The 21,524-nt window shown below is 38.6% G+C and overlaps 1 protein-coding gene across 2 annotated transcripts in view; it reads right to left on the bottom strand.

Moving 5' to 3' along the window:
• Positions 1 to 21,524, bottom strand: part of GPC6 (glypican 6) — a 1,053,117-nt gene that overhangs the window by 767,258 nt on the left and 264,335 nt on the right. For both annotated transcript variants that reach the window (XM_082366026.1, XM_082366027.1), the window contains exon 2: positions 15,349 to 15,507. In XM_082366026.1, the coding sequence (XP_082222152.1) occupies positions 15,349 to 15,507 (159 nt within the window). The remainder of the gene's footprint in view (positions 1 to 15,348; positions 15,508 to 21,524) is intronic.

Below are 21,524 nucleotides of genomic sequence, written 5' to 3'. Positions count from 1 at the left end.
TGAGAATGTTCATATTTATTGGGCAAGAAAATAATTGTGGCTCAAAAGAGAAGCAAGGGAATGTAAAACCTTTTCACTTACCAGAAAAACCTCATAAACGTTATATAGCTCGTGTGGCAAAGAGTAAAAGCTAACTATGGGCCAGGCATTAGCATAGGTGCTTTATGTTTACTGTCTCACTGTAACACTCTACGAGGTAGCATTTATTATCCTAATGGTCTAAGATGGAGAAACTGAAGTCCCATCAGGCTGCCCACAGCCATGGAGGTAGAAGCAGCAAAGCAGGGCCTGGGTTCGAATGTCTGACAGTCAGAATACAGTCAAGTCACAAGGAGACGCAGTCTACGTCCTGCTCTGTAACCACTGCTTTCTCTTTCCCTTCAGCCTGCTAGGGACAGTAAGTTAAGTCCTTTCCTCAGTTTATCCCGCACCGCAGGGGAAAGGCTCTATCACAAACGGTGGTTTAGGTAGGAAAATAAACTCGGATTCAGCAAATTAACTTTCAGCGTAGCTTTCAATGACTAAGGTTTCAGACTATTAAATTTGGAATTTCAGAAACACGCTCCAGCAAAGAACAACAGCTGCTGCTGGATCCCAATGCACAAAGCAACAGCGGTTACAGTATCTGGGCCAGCAGCTACCAAAGAAACATCAGTAAATAAGGGGAAAGTCCCCATGCAATGTGACCCTTCAGAATCTTCTCTCCAAGCTTGCTCTGGGTGGCTCAAAGGTACCTACACAAAGAAGGCAAATGGCATATTTTTTTAAATGTCTGTTCGGGCGAGGGGCTGTGACCTTTATTCTCTATTGGTGGAATGGATGCTGACATTGCCAGCCGGAAGTAAATGGAGATTTTAATTGAAACACATGCAACTGTCTACAACTGGGGCTGGGGGGACGCAAACCAGAGAGTCTTTCTAAGTTATCTAATGAGCACCCAGCATGGCTCAGCTTTCCACAAATGATCCTCCATTATCCTGGGCTTGTTTTGCAAACAAATACTCAAAAAGAAAACCTTTCAGCTCTTGTACATTTGGCACTGTTTCCCAATACCAGCTCTATTAGCTAATGTAAAATACAAAGTGTAACTCAGGATCCTGTTTATTTTTGTTTCCTGGGGAAAATGGAAAAGAAAACAATTTTGGGACATAAGAACTGCAGTTGAAAAAAACACAACAATGGGTTACTCAATATGGTATAATATGCAATTATTGATATAAATGCAGATCGATCTCATTTAAAAGTATTTTTCATAAGCACATTTTTCTTTATTTTTAATACTTTAAAAAAATATCCTCTATTCCTCAGACCCTAGTATTCCAATGGGAGAAAGTAATTATAGTCTTTAAATTTAGTATCTTATCACCTACTAAAAAGAAAGGTCTTCTTCAATTTGAAATGCTAAATATCTAGCATTATGGCTTATTCCATGTGCTGGTGTTTGTTTAGATGTCAAAAATTATTTTGTGAAGAAAAACTGTTATTAGTCACCATTGCTCAAGTTAATTAGCCTTTCTAAAGGTTACTGACGCTTTATTTCTTTCAATATATTACTTATGTTAAGAGATATTGTTGAGATATTTGACAACAACGATGTCTCTTGATTGTTGTCCAAATACTAAGAAAGATGTTTTATAATGGACAATGAAAGCAGAGAATAAAGCCACATTTAGAGTATTACATTAGCAAGAAAAATAGCTGAACTTTCTGCTTTGTTATCAAGGTAGCTTTTATTCAGCTCCCACAAAATCATAGTACTATGCTATTGAGCAAAGTTCTTATGAGGAAGGAAAACATATTGTTGATTTTTTTTTAAAAAAATCTATTCTTCAACTTTGCCTAAAACTGACGACCCTTAGAACATACTTCATTCAAATGAGGAATGGAACAGAGCAGAACTGGATTCATCCAACAAAGGGCCCTTAATGAAGAACCTTAGTCAGAAGATGGCTGCACTCCCTAAATCAAGTTCTGGCATTTTCTGTGTAGACTGTGTAGTGAAGGAACAGCATTATTCACTGGCAAGAAATCCATTTAGGTGTGCAGGTGATGCCCGGTTGATATTTACACTAAGGAATCTTAATGTCTTGGCCTCTTAAAGAACTCTGCACAAACAGACCTGGTTCAATATTAACCACAGTGAGTGAACCTGGGGATAAGAGTTACAATTAGTCATCCAGTGATGCATCATTCATTCACCACTGGCAGCAAGCCAACAGCACACCATGCTATTGTGGATCAGTCCATTTCTAATAACTTGAACCAGTGGAGATTTTAGCTGCATTTAAGAATTACACATTTTAAATGAGGATTTAAGGTTGTTAAAAAGCAACTCTGAAAAACCAGCAGCAATTTAATAAACGTTATATAAATGTACAAGAAATAAATATGCATATCTTTACATAATGCAGACTTCTTAACAGAGCTCCAGAGGCTCTGGGATTTTCTGTGATAGGAAGGATTTGAGTGCGCAGAGATATTTGTATTCACCATCCCCAATGATCTAGATAGTAAATCGGTTGTATACTAAATTGTTACTGAGAAAATTCACCTCATTACATGAAGTGGGCAATTATCATTAGTTATACGTCCACTACTGTTGCTGATTGGAATATTTGTAGTAGGGTTCTTGTCCTATATATTTGCATGTAACGTTGTTGCAGGAACTTTTATGCTAGATATTTGAAACAGAAATTTAACATTTTATGAAATATAACAATGTGAAATTTAACAATTTTAAATACAAATTCCCTTTTGAAATTGGGACCTGACACACTCATGAGAAAATCTCCACAGGACAACTCATTTCAAGGGCTGAGATATGTTGTATGCAGAAGGGTTTTATGAAAGGTAATGTTCATTTCATAATCAGATGAACCATTTAACATTTTCTGCGATTCTAACAGTAACACACATTCACTGTAGTGAGGAACCTGAAAGTAGGATAGCAGAAGAAAAGTCTATGCTTAAACCTACCATTCCCCACAAATCAGTGTTGAAACTTTGTGCTTTGAGGTAGAACCAACATTTTCGCAGTCCTAATGTAAAGAATTCTCATACATGCACCACACGTGAGTCAAACTCAATCACAGATGCCTGGAAGTTCACTGTTTATTTACAAATATTACTATACAGATGCTCACACTGAAGGATCTAAGGAATCAACTGAATTCATTTTGTTCTCTAATCCACATGTCTGCTGTCAGCCATTAATTAAACAGAACAAACTCCACAGTGTAAACTTTGTTAGTTGTTCAACAGGGATTTTAACTTTTGTCAACAAAACTACAAAATCAACAGTCAACTCAATTATTTAAATGAAAATAAAAAGGAACACCCGCTGATTTTCAGAGAATAGACTGATTTCTCCACTTTTTAAACATTCTCAAGGACCTTAATAATGGGTCCAACTCCTCTTTCACTCAAGCATCCTTTGTTCCACAAACAGAATTAAGCCTGTATTCTTAGATTCCCCACCTCCATGCCTTCCCGCACATTTACACATCCTTCCGAACTGAGGTCCAAATCCTTCCTAATTTCCAAGACAGTTTTCATTCTGTCTTTTCACAGAGTTGTGTATGGTCTCCCCATCATGGAGTAATTTCATTCCCTTCTACCCCTTTCTCTGTATTTTCACTCATGGCACCAATCTGGGTTACTGCTACTTGGGCTCTTGTTTAGGTGGCTCCGTGGGACTGTCAGTTCCTTGAGGATAACAACGTAAGCACAATGATGCTGACCAGAGTGAAGAGCAGGGGAGAGTCATCATGTATTAAATACTCACTTTTTGCCAGACTCTCCCTAGGCTCCTCATGTACATTTTCAAAACTACGATTATTACAGTCATTTTGAAAAGAGAAAATATGGAACCCAAAGATTTCAAGAAACTTCCTAGGTTACTTTAATAAATTGCAAATCTTATATTTGAAATCTAGTCTGCTGACTCCAGGACCTGTGCTGTTTACATGGCTTTTTTAAAAAGTAATATTTGCCATGATGTCATGAACAAAGTAGACCCTTCCTCATCCACGGGGAATGAATGAGTGAATGAAGAAAAAAATGGAGGGCTGGCATTAAGCACCTAGAATCTACATGGAAAAAAACAGACTCCTGATTTAGAAGCATCGAAGGGAAAAATGATCTCAAACACTGGAAAACAAAAGCATACATACTTCTGGGGAATGTATTTAGCAATTTAAAAATGTGTAACACTAATATTAATTAAAGTCGGTTCCCAAACTTCTTTGATCTCAGGACACAATCCAGAGTTCTATGCACCAGAAAAAGAGCTAAACCTTGAAACTGACAGGAGGTTGTGCCCATGTGCAAATCCTCTATTTGTGGGACTTGGAACTCTCCAGGCCTGACAATGGTGATAGAAACCACTTCCTGTAGTAAAACGTATCAGGGCACTGTGGAGTGAGTGACAGCAAGCCTGGCTGACCTAATGATCAGCTAAACAAAGTCAGTAGACCTTAGACTACTATTCCAAGAGGACATTAAAATTTGTCATATTATTTTCCTTAAATCTCTATTTTCCTTAAATCATTACTTTGTGAGGAGGATTCATCCTAAGTACTTCCTTGACCTAGTCTTTAATATAAATCATGATTTATTACACCACTCAAATCTTCAGAACTATGTTGTCATAATTCTGATTATGCTCTCAATAAAGACTACCAACTCAATTATAGTAAAAGTGGTCCAAAGTTTTATTGACCAAATGTTATGAAGTATAGGGAAATATTATCCCCAGAAAATAGGAAATCCCCTCCCTCCTAAAGAGACTGGGTTCTGCTTTTCATTTTATATTTATAAACTATTAAACAAAAGAATTAAGAGTTCCAACTCTTAATTAAGAGTTCTTTTTTGAAGTTATTTGAATAAGCTTTCATGAGAAACCAAATATTAGTATTATTACATTTTTACCTCATTTTCCTCAGAGATCACTGGTTTTATTTTTCCCCAAGTGAGCATAAATTTAAAGTAACTTTTTCTTTAATGCTTTAAAGTTAAATAATCCAAGTTTTCTATAATAAACATATAATACTTTAGAATCAAAAAATGCTATTAAAAATAAGTTACATACTTGGCTTCAGAAAACATCATTCAAGCCAAAAAAAAAAAAAAGAAAAAAATTGAAATGTATTTTCTAGATGGTGAAAAATAAATATCTGTTAGATCCTATAAACTAGAAAATAAAAGAGGAAAAAGAAAATAATTTTTTAGTTCACAGATATAAAAAAATTCAACTGAAGTATAATTTTGATTGGCAAAAGATTAAATGAGTTGTGGATCTGGAGTGTAATCCACTGTCAAAATCAGAGGGAAAAAAGAGAAACTTGCTTAATGTGTAAAATCCACTATTTGGTCAAAAGATGCTTGAATCCTACCTTACATAGTGGGGACATTTTATTGGCAGACTTAAACTGACTTTGACATGATAAAGCAAAGATTTAAAAGCCGCTGTCATCCTTCTCTGACTCAGATCTACATCCTGATCACCGATCTCTCAACTCCACTTAGCCAGTGATACTCAAAGTGTGCCGACCCAGAGATGTGAGATGCTTAAGCAAAATGAAGATTTCTGAGTCCCTAAGGGACCACAGAATCAAAATCTCCAGTGTTTGAACACACAAATCTGTGGGTTAACTGGTCCTTCGAGTGACTAATGTGTACCTTATAACCCCTCCTTACTCATGTGTATATACCTGTGTGTGTGTGTGTGTGTGTGTGTGTGTGTGTGCACACTCATCCCACTTTTTGAGGTAAGGGCCTCTACTTCCACTCCAAATAAAGACTACCTTCATTCTGGGAATTTAAAATTAGTTCCATTAAATCCACTGGAATAAATGCTGCTCAAATCAAATATGACTTCCAGGTTTATGGACCCTAAGAGTTAGTAGATAACTAGAATTCAAGGCTTCCTATTTTCTTCTATCATATTTATTATAGGAACTTAAGTAATTCATCTGACTGGTCTGTGCCCTTGGGTCTGTGCAGGTCGGTGCCATAGTCAGACAACACTGCAGCATTATTAAATATGTGCCATATTAAGTCAAGTATAGGAAGATAAAATAGAAATAGGAAACTTAATCTCTATACTTAATGAGCTTAGACTTCAAGAGGGACTACGCAATAGATCATACTTTTTTAAAAAGAATACTATTAAAAGAACACTCCTAAATAAGTGAAAATGATAAGGTGTCAACTACACAAGCACTGAGGAGAAGGAGACAGGAGGGCAAGAGGACCAAAACCTGTAATGACCACACATTGTCTTTCAAAAGGAGAAAATATGCAAAGAAATTTTCAGAAATAAAAAATAGGTGGAGAAGTACAGTTTCTTCCAGCATAGAAAAGCCTTGGAGGTCCGATTTCCTGCTATCTTCCTTCAGAGTTTGCTTTTCATTTTCAAGTTGTCTGGACTCAATTAAACCACTAGGTAGGGAGGAAACAGTGTGAAGATCATGTACTACTATATATAATCATCTGAAGAATAATATTTGTCCATTTAATGAATATAAAAAAACTCTTTTGAAAGAATAATAAATGGAAAATTCTGAAAGTGTAATAAGTAATTTTTTAATTTGTTTTACAATTTCTCTGAGTGTCGTGAATCATGCAGGCTTAGTAGCTGGTTACCAACTCTATCTCCAAATTTGGGATCAGGATTCTCCTCCTGTCCAATGAAATACATGGAATCATATGGAATTAATTGTTTAGACAAGCTGTCTCTTCCTTTGGGTTTGCTAAAATGCCAAACTCCCAGAGCTCATGCTGGTTGTCCTTCAACCGAGAATCACTGGAGGACTACCTAGTGATATAGAAATGTTATTTATAATGCATTTATAATATATGCTTTACATTTTCCTCTGAATCTTGCCAAAGTTTGTGTTTGAATAATCTGCTTGTCTTGCTGTCCATACATTTTCTAACCAAGAGTTTGACATTTTGAATCACACTTAACAGGAAGATCTAAGGATTAAGCCTCATTTTAATAGGCCTGTTCCTGTGGATAAACTAGAGATGCCATTTCTAGCAACATAATAATAAAATGTTGGGTGGAAGCAGAAGCTAAGTGGCCTTGACCTGCGTTAAAAATCTCTATAAGTTGTGTTCATCTTTGCAATTTGAAAATGGTGTGTCCTGCGTGATTTACTACTGTTGAATTCGCAAGACAGAGTAGCAATACCTGTTGACATTGTTCTATATCTAGAATGAATTCACAGTCTGGAAATCTTCATCCTGTACGTGCTCAAGTCAGTTCTCTCTTTTTTAAAAAAATTTTAATTACATACATTTAGAAATCACCCAAAAGTGAGAACATTATAATAAAACCCCATGGACTCATCAACCAGCTTCAACCATTATCACATTTATGCCCATCTTGTTCTTTCTATCTGCCCACTTCAGGGACTCCATCAGGACAAGGTATGTCATTTCAGATAAAGATTCATCTGCATAATTTTCTTTTGAATCTTAGAAAAGCATACAAACACTTTTCTTATTCCTTTACCCAGTTATTTGTTTGGAAAAGGGAGATGTTACATCGTCTCGGTGAAGGAAGAAAGCCCGTTTTTATTCCAATTCCATATCACTTGAGAAATGATACAAAACTCCAGTTAGAGAGTGAGGGCTTATACTGCTTCCCACTGCACATCACATCTCACAGGAGATAATGAGGTCTCCATCATCTTTATACACACCATGCAGCTGAACCAGTCCACAATGAGCTACTGTGTTCTCAGGTCTGAAGACAAAAATGTTTCCACTGAGCTCTAATTTACATACCATTAAATATTTTTCTTGATTTTCATTAAAATAAGAAAACCCGTTTTCTCTATCCAGTAGCAGATCAATTCAACTGAAATAAAATTTCTCCTGTAATTTAGCCATACTTACTCAAAGGATTAGTGAACCACTGTCAGGGAACAGACACTTGTCTGCTCATTAACATTCAGGACCAAGAACCCTTCTGGTAGGCTGGTTTCAGCCTCTGATAGAGCAATACTTGAAAGAAATCGGCTTGTCTGTGAAACAGCTGCTCAGCCAACCCACCATACAAGGGAATTGGTGATAATAAGATGATAATATTACAACTACACTGAGAGCTTAACGTTTTCAGTTACTCGAAGGTGTGTGGTACAGGTATAACAATTACAAAATGATTGGTAGTCCATCACAGAGGACACAAAGCTGCTGATCAGCGGTGTTCTCTTAGTTTTGAAAGATCTGTCCAAAGAGAAGAAAGAAAGTGAGAGAGAGAGAGAGAGAGAGAGAGACAAATTTCACTTGTACAAAGATCTGGGTTCTTCATGCACTGCATTTAAAGAATCCCCTGCCATGGATCATCTACTCCCACATCGAGCACATGGAAGGCATTTGTGATTTATAAATCTGTTTACTAGTTCTGGCAACGTTCAATTCCTGTTTAGCTGATTCTTGTTTTTGGAAGGTCTGCCCTTTGGGAGAATTGGCAGATTACTTTCCAATGCCAGTGAGACCATTTCTCTAATTTCTAAAACCCAATTCAGCACATCCTGACTTCCAGAGGAGTGTCTTCCAGATGAAATACATGTCATTGAGGTGGTGGCCCAGCAAACTTCAAGGAGGCATTTGGCTAATTACTTCCTATGCTGATTAACATGATAACCCTTACGAATTACAGTTGTTATTCTGTACAATAAACAAGGGGGCTAGTAGCAAAAGAAATGGAAATATCACATCTATTTATTCTTGAATAATATCATGGAAGTGGTGTGTGCGTTCTGAGTGTGCTTATTAATGTACTAGGATATGGGAAGTAGTCTATAACGGGTGTGTTTGCCAAATTGTGCTTTATTTAGAAAATATTTATTACTCTTAAATTCCAAGAAAATCTGCCTCTCCCCACCCCTGCCCCCCTGCCAAAAAAAAATATACCACAAGTCAACGTGGAAGGTAAAATGTTGTTTAAGGAATAGCAAGAGGCAGTCAGTCGAGGACTGTGGTAGATTAGGATGTAGAATATTCACTCCTTCCCCCATCTCCACACCTCCATGGAAGTTGTATACACCCTGCCTGTCAATTTGGGGAATGACCATGAGATTTGCCTTGGTCAATGGAACCTGAGAAGACCGCCTGCCAATTCTAAGCTAGGTCCAAACTCCACCATGAGCAGAACATAGGCAGAGAGCTGCTTCCCAAAGACGTCTAGAACAGACCAGACCAAATCCGCGGTTTAGAGGCAGGCCTAGCTGAGCACAGGCCAGAACAGCCAAACTCCAGCCAACCCAAAGACGCATTCAAGGAAAAAGAAACCCTTCTTGTTTATGCCCTGAAATGTTGTGGTTAGTTGTTACGAAACAATAGCGGACGGATACAGGACCAAAACAGTTTCTACAGGTTATCTACATCATAAATGTAGGCTAAATGTCAATAAAGTAACATTGTTGGGGGAAAATCAATGGTAACTATGTTTGCACCTCCCAAGGACTCTGTGGACATGCAAACAAAATCTCTGGTGCCTGTCACCTCTTTAACCATCACAACCTTAAGTCACTCTTTAAGGGTCCTGTGTGTCCCATCTTCCAAAAGTCTTCTCTGGTGCCTCTCAATAAAATACTTGACTCCTTCCTTTCTGTTTCCATTGGACTTCTACTTTATGCCATAGTCGATTCTGCTTCCTTAGTGTTAGTTTTATACTTATGTCTCCCCAACAAGGTATACTCTGTGACAGACTGACCATATTTTAGTCACTATCAGTCATCTTTGTATCTACTATACACTTAGTTAAGTGCCTTCTATACAGTAGGTTCTGAATAAATGTTTCCAAATTGAAATCTCACTCACACACACACACACACACACACATCACCCATGTGACAGGAAATACAGAAGATTCTACTACCACAAGGAAAACAACTTAGGAATTTTTGCTTCTCAAATAAGTGTATTCTGTGAGAAAATTAGACCATATTTTAAAGATATTATTACATTATTGCCATCTCTACAATATATAGATGAGAAGTGATATTTAAAAAGAAACACAAGCAGATCTGCAGCACAAAAATATTATGCCGCCGTGTATAAATTATTCCCGCATTCAGTAAAAATGAGAATTCTGAGGGTGTTACCGTGGAATAAGTTCTTTGGGAGGATTGAAATTACTGTTCAACTTTTTTTTTAATTTGCTTTTAAAAATATACTTGCGGGGACTTCCCTGGTGGCACAGTGGTTGGGAGTCCGCCTGCCAATGCAGAGGACACGGGCTCGAGCCCTGGTCCCGGAGGATCCCACATGCCGCGGAGCGACTGGGCCCATGCGCCACAGCTGCTGGGCCTGCGCTCTAGAGCCCACGAGCCACAACTGCTGAAGCCTGCGCGCCTAGAGCCCGGGCTCCGCAGCAGGAGAGGCCGCCACAATGAGAGGCCCGCGCTCCGCAACGAAGAGTAGCCCCCGCTCGCCGCAACTAGAGAGGGCCGCGCGCAGCAACGGAGACCCAACGCAGCCAAAAATAAATAATAAATTAATTAATTAATTAAAAAAAAAATATATATACTTGCTGCCAAAATCTCCGGACAAATGTATATCATTAAAATACATAAATAAAAACCAGGAAGGAAAGTAAAATAATAAGACCAAGAACATACTAAACAAAAAGCCTCATATCGAGCTTCAGATGTGAATAAATACCGGCTCAAATAAATCCAAAGAAAAAAACTGCCAAAATAAAATATCCCTTCAACTAAATTTTCCTGTCTCTGAATAATCTATATTCCATACAGGATTCTGGAGAATAGGGTACTGGTGCCTGCATCGAGAGAGAAGCTACCAGGGCTTCGTGAGGTGAGAAAAATAAATAATATGCCTTCATTGATTTAATAACTTTTTTTTGCACAAAACACGCACGTCCCTTTAATTTAGAGACAATTTTCAATCGAATAAAAATACGGTTAGATTCTTTACCTAAAAAAATATGGCTAGATTCCAAAAATATGGCTAGATTCTTTACCTAAAAAAATATGGCTAGATTCCAAAAATATGGCTAGACTCTTTTCCAAAAATATGGTTAGATTCTTTACCCACCAATATCATTATTTCCTTGTTAAAAGAATATCAATAATTTTTAGCCAGTGTCCACTCAAAACAAATAAAAGCTGAGTTAGAATTTCAACCAAGTATCGACTTGCTATCACATTACTATTTATAAATCTGATGTAAGTCAAGAGCATCAAGTTACAGTCTTGGTTTCATCTTTCTTGGTGGAAACTTGGCAAGTCATTTACTCTCTCCAGGCTCCAGGTTCCTTGAGGGCTGGACTATGTTTAGATGGGTAATTTTCTTTTTTTAAGGATTAAAAAAAAAAAAAAATCTCTTTCCACTTTGCTCTGTAAGACATTTCCACCTTCTCCCCACAATTACTGGGACAGAACCGGCAGCGGGAGATAGAGGAAAAGATGTGGCTGATGGTGAAATCTCAGCACATTTGGGGGCTGGAAAGCACGAGAGAGATTATGGGGTAGTTACGGCTAAGAGCAAGGATCCAGGAGTGCTCAGCCTGGGACGAGATGCTGACTGTGCCATTGAGTGTCTGTGTGGCTTTGCCCTGCAATTCACTTCTGGTAAATAGGTTAACATCTGTAATGGGCAAGGAACATGGCCAGATGTTGCCTATTATTACCATTAATATTATCAGAGTATTGGATTCTTCTCCATTTTCCTAGGATCCTAACAAATTAGCCCCTTAGAAGCATGACAGCCATTAGGATTTAGATACAAATACCCATAGGACAGGTCGGACAGTTACTAAACACAAAAATGCTAGGAAAATGAGTGGATACACAAAGACGCCACTTTTTCTGTATTTTTATATGATTTGTTTATTTGTTTATGTACTTCTGGCTGTCTGGGGTACTTGGCAGAGGTGAGAAAGGCAAGAAGTAAGGCAATAGAGTTGTGATCATTCTTCCAGGTGTACCTGGCTGGGTCTTCATCCACAATTTTAACCACTGGGTGTGTTAGAAAACCTGGGCTTGGCTACAGAGCAAATTGAGAGCATCCCTGTGTCTTCTGAGGGAACATTTGCGGTGGCCAGGCCCTGGCCAACAGGTGAGGGGCTTGCAGGGATGTGTAACGGCAGCCAGAGGTGGAGATTTGGCCAGAAAAGGGAGAACAAACAAACAAATAAAAACCTTGTAAGACACTTGGAAAAGTACCAGTGCCAAGAACATAAACTTTTATTTTATATATATTCATCATATTTCAACTCTATGTTGAAAAAGAAAAAAAGCTACTCAGTTATAAGGAAATTCTCTGCCAAAGAGTGGAAATTTCTGCAATTGATATTATATAGTTTTTCAATTCACTGCCTCTCAGCTACCCTTTTTTTCTATTTATTGCCTCTTAGCCGCACATTTCGGCTAATGGAGGTATAGAGCAAAGCTGGGCCATTTAAGAAAGCTGGCGAAAATGCATATTCATTCAGGTTTAGCTTCTGACCATGCAATGAATATTTATAAATTTATACAGTATCTTCTAAATATTACCAAAGATATTAATAGAAAATGGGAAAGAATATGACAATAAATATAATGTTATGCTCTGTTACATGTTTTTGAATTTCAAATTTTAAAAGTCACCTCTGCCACAAAATGACAAGCTAAATGGAATCAAAACATTTCTAGTATAATAAGGAATGCCAGGACTGTAGACTAATGATTAACAGTGATTGAATCTAGCCTCTCTGAATAGAGTATGGACTGAATCACATATATTAGGTGCAGTTTAAATAGTTGCTGTACTTATTGAAAATAGGAAGGAAAGTGGTCACCTTCTCATATGATACAGTCGTCTTTCATATAATAAAGAACACATAGCCAACAAAGACCTGTAAAATCCAGATAAGAAATCAAGATCTCTAAGAAAGTGGGACCAGAGGCAGAAATGCAAAATGAACACACTGGATCAAGAGAACCCAGCAATAATGCAAAATGACCCACAGAATAGGAAGCTACTAAAAATAAACCGAAAGTCTCTCAAAGCACCATTGGTCTCATCTGGGAAAATAAAACTCAAGAGGGTAACATTCCACAGCTGATCCCAGACAGGGCTCCTCTGCACGCCAACTGATAGTCATCAATAAATGCCACGAGGAAGTGGTTAAAGAAAGGTAAGGGAACAAATGGAAAACTGCCCACATGAATGCACCAGCGTTCCTGAAAGGTGACTTTGCAGGATCACCTTTGTGGGATAAGAAGATAAATCATACAATTGCATGGCTGACCTTCATAAAATTGCCTAATGAAAGATCAGAAATTATAATGGTTACTTTTTAATTTATATATTTTTATAATTTTTTAAAGATAGCTCTTCAGAAGCTGAGCTCACCAGGATCACATTTAGATTTTTTTTAAAAAGTCTAGCTGAAAGCTTCCTTGAAAAAAATCTTAACTTCTCTCCCATCCCAGCCTAATGCAACTACAATGAAATGCACTGTTGTTAAAGAATTCATCACCCTCTACGTCAGATTGAATCTTAGCAAAATCAATGTCCTGTCAAACCAATTGACATAATACCCGTAAGTACATTAGAATAATTTAAAACGTACCTGTACAGAGAGAGAAAGACAGAGAGAGAGAGAGAGAGACACACACACACACACACACAAAGAGAGAGTGGTTTCTTTGGTAAGAGTAATGAGATCTGGGGTTACCAATTATAAATTCAAAAATATTGAAAGTCATTGATAAGAGAATACAGGAAGTACCTGGCTCAGTCTTGTTGAATAGCTTTACTCATTAAAAAATACAAAATCAACTCCCCATAAATCTACCTTAAGTCTAATATTTTTATTTAAAGGAATATATATTATGTACTGTGAATACTGCTCTGGAATTATTCCTACTTAATTTTGGAGCACAGCTTTATAAAAGCCCTAAGAGTTGTTTTCTAAAGACGTAGGTAGAAGTCAGAAGCAGCAGATCACCCTCACCTGCTTTTTGTAACAAAGGATAAGACCTTTCAATTTGCCTCAGTTTGAACCGATACATTATAGCTCCTCAAACACAGAGCCCCTTCAGGGGCTCCTGAATGTCACTGGATTTGTAATCTGTCAATCAAGGCCAACTCCCAAGTACTCCTAGTTGCATTCAAGGGAACAACATTTGCAGCATCACTTCTAAATAAAGTTATTTTCATATACATCCACATATACAGTTGAACACAGAGCGAGAGGCAGAGGAAGAAAGTGAAGATGCTGAAACATACTTGCAAAAATATAAGTCCCTTTACTTCCACGGAAAATTCACGTTATCTTGAGTACTGAAACACCACCAGGTGGACCTGCCTTTTAGAACCTGAAGGACTGATTTAAAGAAATTGGTGTGGCCAGTTTAAAGCAGCAATGAAACAGAACATTTTGCCTACTACAGAGAGTAGGAAAAAAAGACGAACTTTGGCAAGGTTTTTCTGAACTGGCTTTGTTGTGCATTGATTGGAAAGGCTGGAGGAAATGAATGGAGGTTCTGTTGCCCTTGGGCAACTTCCTAAGACCAAAGGCGCAAAGGGTCCCTACAATTTGCAAGTCTGGTTTACAATGAGCCATAGTAAGGTGCATTCATTTCACAGAGCATTGACAACTTTCACCACCTAAGAATATTATCTTTATCGTTTTTATTATTCATTCAGTTGATAAAAGTCAGATTGCTTTTGAATATCTTTCTGAGTCTCTGACGGGAAAATTCAATGCTGAAAACCTAGTAATAATTACTTTCGCTCTTTGTGCTTTCTAATACAAAATGTTTATTTAACAAACAGAATACAGAAATGAAGTCAACTGCTTATTATCAAGAAATAAATGAAGGGTCTAAACCTTCTGCTGGATGCATTGCAACTACAATATAAAATGTAGTTATACTATAGGAATGGAAAACTCTAAAATAAAGGAGTCTGTCACTGGGCACTTTAAAACAAGCCTATCCTCTTAAAAGTGATGTTCTATTTCAAATAATTTTAAATGACATTTAATGACTTCAAAGCAAATCCCTAGATGGAAACTGAAGACAAGCTATGGTGTGACAAAACCTGACTTAGAATCACTCTAATAATGAAAACGTAAGCCAAATCATTCAGAATAAATCTCACAGGCGAACCACAAATGCCAAACAGCTCTTTGTTAACTCAGGTTTTTTCCAAGACATAAAAATTGTCAAGAGCGCTCATGCCTTTTCTAAAAATAGACACAGTTATAAATGTTTAAGAAGGAGAGAAAAGCTTCCACCTAAAAAAAATGTTTTTCATATAATATCAAGAATCTCGCATCGAAAAGCGCACCCAGAACAACGAGAAATAAAAACTGTCACCTACCGTCAAATTTCTTGTGCCTGGACACGAAAGTGGTGCGCACAAAGTGACTCGTCTCCTCCACCAGGTTTTCAAACTCCAGTTTGCTTTGCTGGCTTAGCTTGTCTTCCATTTCCGTGGTGCAGCACGTGTACTCCTGAGGACAGATCCTTAAGTGTTCCCCTGCAAGGAGTACGTAAACGTCAGCATGGAATGATAAAGGGTTCAGGGAGTTTGCTTCTCTGACATTTCCCTCAAATCCTGGGGTCCTTGTTCCACCAGCCCCCCAGCCCTCCCCATGAACTTTTATCTGGGCCTCAGGGTATCTAACCTTCCAAATACTCCAGACTGAAGTTGAACCCACCCCATGGTTTGAATGTCTATGACCCCCCGAAATTCATATGTCAAATCCTAACCCCCAAGGTGATGGTATTAGGAGATGGGGCCTTTGGGTGGTGATTAGATCATGAATGGGATTGGTGCCCTTCCAGAAGAGACCCCAGAGAGCTAGTTTGTCCCTTCTGCCACTTAGGGACACAGCCAAAAGATGGGGTCTGTGAAACAGGGAGCAGACCCTCCCCAGACACTGAGTCTACCAGTGACATGATCTTAAACTTCCCAGCCTCCAGAACTGTGAGAAGTAAATGTTTGCTGTTTATAAGCTACCCGGTTTATGGTATTTCTGTTGTAGCAGCCCAAAGGGACTAAGACACCTGACATTTAGTTCCAGCCCCTGTCATGTAAGTGAAGGTACATTAAAGACCCCAGAAGACCACGACGATTTTCCTGCTTTCATTTGAAATGCACCAAGTAACGCCGGGTGACAAGAGATGCAATACAGTTATAAATGTGCTTATCTTTGGAAACCTCAAGTGAGGCAAGAGACATTCAGCCCCATCACCATAGTCTGTTAGACAGCAGGGTCAAGAAAAGATGGCAATCATTCGCTGTGTTCTGTTTCTGCCCGTCTGTCCGTCAAAATGCATCAGCTTTCCTCCTGGTGAAAGCAAGCGTGATTTTAATGGCTGGCCTCCTGTGCCACATGTTCCCTCGGTTAACATTTCTTGTCAGAGAGAAAATGTTCTCCTGCAAGGAGGAAGGCACTGATGGGTTTAATTAATGCTTATGTTGTATGGAAATGTAAAGCAAAAGGTAATGAAAGTCTTGGATTTAATTCAATAGATTTATCTCTCGATATACTGGGCCACTTCTTTTGACAATATTGCTTTCTTCGGTGCTATTTGCAAGTGGAAGCCAAGCCCTTGCTTCATGAAATTAAAATGGTCTGTTATTGCATAAAATGTGAATTTCCAATTGATTCAGCTCCGTCAGTGTCAAAAATGTTTAACAGAGCCAGCAGAAGGAAGAAGGAAAATCCACCCAACATCTTGCTAAATAAAACCAACAAATTGTCCCTGTGATTAAAATCACTGTAGGGCATGGAAAAACCAAATGAACGAGTACTTGATGCGATGATTACAATTCATTTATAATGTTTAACAGTACTTATATAAAATTATGTCCCCATGACCCTGTTTGAAGTATAGGGTGTCTGTCTCATGCAGTTGGATGTTTTAGTGCCTACTTAAAACAACCCCAGAATAAAAAAGGATCACGGGTCTGTATTAAAGTTAGATCTTATATAATTCCTGGAAGGGAAGGAGACCATAAAATATCTTAGGTATATTTTTTTTTTAAAGGAAAGGAAAATGCATGGTACTTGAGAATGATAAACATCAAATTCAAGATACCAGTTTCCTCCCAGGAGGAATTAGGATTTTAGAGAAATGCTCAAATACTTGTATCTATAATCTTTTATTTCATAAGTTGCTTGATATTTACACAGTGTTTATTATATTACTATCATTACTCTTCTATACATTTAAAATATTTTGTAATAAAAACTTGGAAATATGTCATTAGAAGGTAATAGCCACCATAGTGGTGACAGAAAGGAGGGCAGGGGGTAGATATTCAGAAAGAAAAAACAAGCTGCCCTTAACATTCAGAAGCCAACCTGCCCGGTACCCACAGCCAGGTCACTGTAACTATTACACCTAAACAATCTCACAGAACACCCACCTTAGACAAGATTACCCTGAGACCAGGATGAAATGAGACAAAGCAAGGCCACGTCAAAATTTTGTCTCAAGGACTTCCCTGGTGGCGCAGTGATTAGGAACCCGCCTGCCAATGCAGGGGACACGGGTTCGAGCCCTGGTCCAGGAGGATCCCACATGCCGCGAAGCAACTAAACCCGTGCGCCACAACTACTGAGCCTGCGCTCCAGAGCCCGCGAGCCACAGCTGCTGAGCCCACGTGCCACAACTACTGAAGCCCATGCACCTAGAGCCTGTGCTTCACAGCAAGAGAGGCCACCGCAGTGGGAAGCCCGCGCACCGCAAGGAGCAGCCCCCGCTCGCCGCAACTGGAGAAAGCCTGTGCACAGCCAGGAAGACCCAACGCAACCAAAAATAAATAATAAATTAATTAATTAATAAAAGAAAATTGTCCCAGCACAGACAGAAACAAGGTGATTGTGCCATCCCAAAAGTACTGAACACCTTCTCTCTCAGGCAAAATGAGCCTCTGGACTTCTTTACCTTTTACAGATTGATCTTCACCCTAGTCTCCCTCCTTGCTGGTCACATTTATTGAGATACCTTCTTATAGAATTACCTCTGCTTTCTGACAGCCTCCGATCTAGGGTGAAGCCCTGCTTCTTGGAACCCTTCCCAACATCACCCACCCAAATCCAAATCCTACAGAAGATTCTGTTAAGTCCCTCTTACTGAGAAACCCTGTGGCTCTCCATGGTGTATCCTCAGTTGCTGCATCGAGTGGTAACTCAACTTGTTCAACTACAGGTGTGTTCCTGATGAGTTTCTATTTGAAGGTATTGACCATACCAAAAAGAGATGGGATAGAACAATGTGAATTTTGAAATTTTCCCACACGTGATTCTGATACATCCCATTGAGAAAAGTAGTTCTAGAGTTGAAAACACTGGGAAGGAATAAGTATGGCTTTATCAAAAGCAAATGGTCCACAAATCACTAATTTTCTTTTTATAAAATACCAAGGCTAACTGATAAGAACAACACTCTTTTTCCAGATTAAATGGATATTTAATATTAACAACTTTACAGAATGTTCCTTTCTCTGACCTGTTATAAACCATTTTCTTAAATCCCCCTACTCTGTTTCCTATTTCCCCCTACTCCATTTCCTACTATATTATGCACAAATGAAATGTCCATTTCTCAAGATTTAGTACATCAGGACTGCATTCTACTTCTGAATCATTACAACTGAGTTTACAACAAAATGCATGGGACTTCTGGTGAAAAGCTGACCAAAAGAAAACAAACATTTTATGACCTGAGGGAAATAGTTGTATTTAGGATATTTGTGGAAGAAACCCTGTGGAATTACATTCATGAAATTAGATTGGATTGGAGGTCTTATAATCTCTAATCACTCCAAGAAAATCAGTATTTTATGTCAAGTGATAAATAAAAAGAGAAGGATACTTCTTAGTGGGACAAATTTAAACCAAATTTATTTATTGTGTGTGTGTATATATAGTCATGGAAATATATGTAAGAGGCTGCCTTATTAATTCAAAGCAGTGTTAGATTTTTTTAATTGAACTAAAGTGTCCTTAAGAAGTCAACTCATGTCTCCTCCTCTGTACGGGTCCCTGGCAGAGAGATAATGAAAGACATAGAGAGACAGAGATAAAAAAATGGAGAGAGAAAGTGAACAGATGGGGAGATCACCAGAATGTTGAAGAATCATGCTATAGGAAGAGTAACTCTTTTGTGCAAAGTTCTTGTTAGAGTTCCTAGGAAAAGACCACGACGATGTCCCCAAACACACAGGACCAGCACCCATGAAACCTGTGGTCCATTAAGACTGAGCCTTGCTTCTTTCCTAACACATCACTAGGTAAGAAGGTTGTGGAGGAATTAAACTCTTCAACAGCTCCTCTCTCCCCCTAATTTGAGGCCACTGCTAACTGCCAAAACAACCTGATGACTTTGAATGGCCAGAAAGACTTAGGACAACTGGACAATTTGTTGTGAGTAGGTTCATTTATTTATTTTAGTTTTGGCCCTAGAACAGGGGTATGCAAACCATAGCCTCTGGGCCAAATCCAGCCTACCATCTGTTTTTGTAGGACCTGTGAGCAAAATGGTTCTAAAAAATCAAAAGAATGATATTTTGTGCTATGTGAAGTTTTATGAAATTCCGATTTAATTGTCCATAAATAAAGTTTTATTGGAAAACAGTCCCACCTACTCATTCATGCCTTGTCTATGGCTGCTTTAGGGTTAGAACAGAAGAATAGTTAGACAGAGACCACAGGGTCTGTAACACCTGAAATATTGACTTTCTGAAATAAGACACGACAGCTACTTGGCTGTATAAAGAATTACCTCTCACCCTTCCTGTTCCAATTTCTCCAAAGAACAAGAATATGAAACTTTTCTCAGTTTAAATACTTCCTGACACTTAAGAGTATTTGTATTAATAATGGGATTCTTCCAAAGCTGTAATTTAGGAGGGAGAAAAATGTGTTGTCCTTTGAGAGTTTCCAACCCACACTCCTTTCTCAAATCCCCTTAGGTTCTCTAGATGTTATCTATTACATAACTAGATACAATATTTAGCTCAACTGGAGTACCACCAGGCGCCTCCAAGATCACTAATAATAAAGACACTAAATAGCTGGTTCCAGGCAGAAAATGTGGGATTGAAACTATGATGACTGTACCCTGACATATCAAACATGTATTGAAAAATCTATGTGCAAATCATGATGATAGGTTCACATCCCGCAAGATGAGACACAAGGTCAGGAAATCAGCTTACACAGGTGCCTGCTTTCTTAGGGCACCTGAAGTTCATGCCAGTGAATTCCCGAGTCCCTGTGTTTTTATAGAAATCTTCATTAGCTCTAAAATAAACAAAAGAAATCGAAAATGTGGAAGAAAGGAGTTCCACCAGGAAGTTAGAGAGTGAGCAAAGGTTCGGGGACATACAGTCAGCCCATAAATTGTGATCTGTTTTCCAAGACAGAAGAGATGGGGCCGTTCCTCCTACATGCTCCTTTCAACTATGTGTCACTCTTTACAACGTCTTTCCCCAAATGCCTGCCCAGGTGTTTGTTTTCACTCCAAGATGCTGAGGTGACAGCAGAAATGTGATTTCTGCCAGATCGAGCTCCCTCCAGGGGTGGCCCAGGGTCTGAAAGCTGCCAGGAATAGACTTGGTGAGTGGCACGGTGGGAGACAGCAGGAGACAGGAGGACCTCATTAACCACAGAAGTCAGCTTCTGTGGGTCGCCTGCAGGAGACTCTCTGCCCTCGGAGGTGACACGCAGGGACCTCAGAATGCACATTCCAAATAAACAAACAACAAAAATGAAGTACCCCGAATGAGTCACATTTCACAGACTATAGACAAACTCTTGGCTTTTATAGTGTTTGGGAGTGTGGAGGGAAATTACTACCCTGGCACTTCCTAGAAGGTAGGTAGGAAATCAAAACACTTTAAAAAGTACAAAGAAGATGGCAAGATCTCACAACACAGAGCACTTCAATGTCCGAACCTCCAAATACCATTTGATTAGAGTGCAATATTTGTGTTAGACTTGGCCCTCTTCAGAGCATACATTCTATGCCAAAGTTCTCTCATCCTTGAACTATTAAAATCCCCACAGTCAATTAGCTGTGTCTGGTACCAAGCTAGAGTCTCCTCATCATTTGATATGTCACCTCAAATAACCAATTATTTTGTTCATCTAGTGCCTGGGAAGTTGACTGGAGCAAAGAATCCAAGGAAACAGGTTTAGGGAAGTAAAATAACCCAGAATAAGTGAACTTACAGCTACAGTTTCTGATAGCTAAGAAAATTTAAATTGGAGTTAATAGTTCTGGACGGTTTTTGGTGTCATAAAGTTCCTATATGAGCTAATAAGAAGTGGCAGACCTTAGGAAAGCAACATTTTTCAAATGTATGTTCTAGTTCATTCTTTAAGTTCAAATTCCCCAAACCTCCAAATAAGCGTTTCTTCAACATTTTTCGTTGTGAAGCGTTATTATAAACGATCCTTCCATTTCGTGAAGGGCTGCTTTTCTTTAACAAAGTTGTTCAGTACCATGATGAAAAATCTTCAAACTTTTACACAAGTT

Source organism: Balaenoptera borealis (genome assembly GCF_965194805.1).
Source record: "Balaenoptera borealis genome assembly, chromosome: 18".
In the NCBI taxonomy this organism is placed as follows: Eukaryota; Metazoa; Chordata; class Mammalia; order Artiodactyla; family Balaenopteridae; genus Balaenoptera; species Balaenoptera borealis.
The sequence above is the reverse complement of the archived record's forward strand: the minus strand, read 5'-3'. Positions and strand labels throughout refer to the sequence as shown.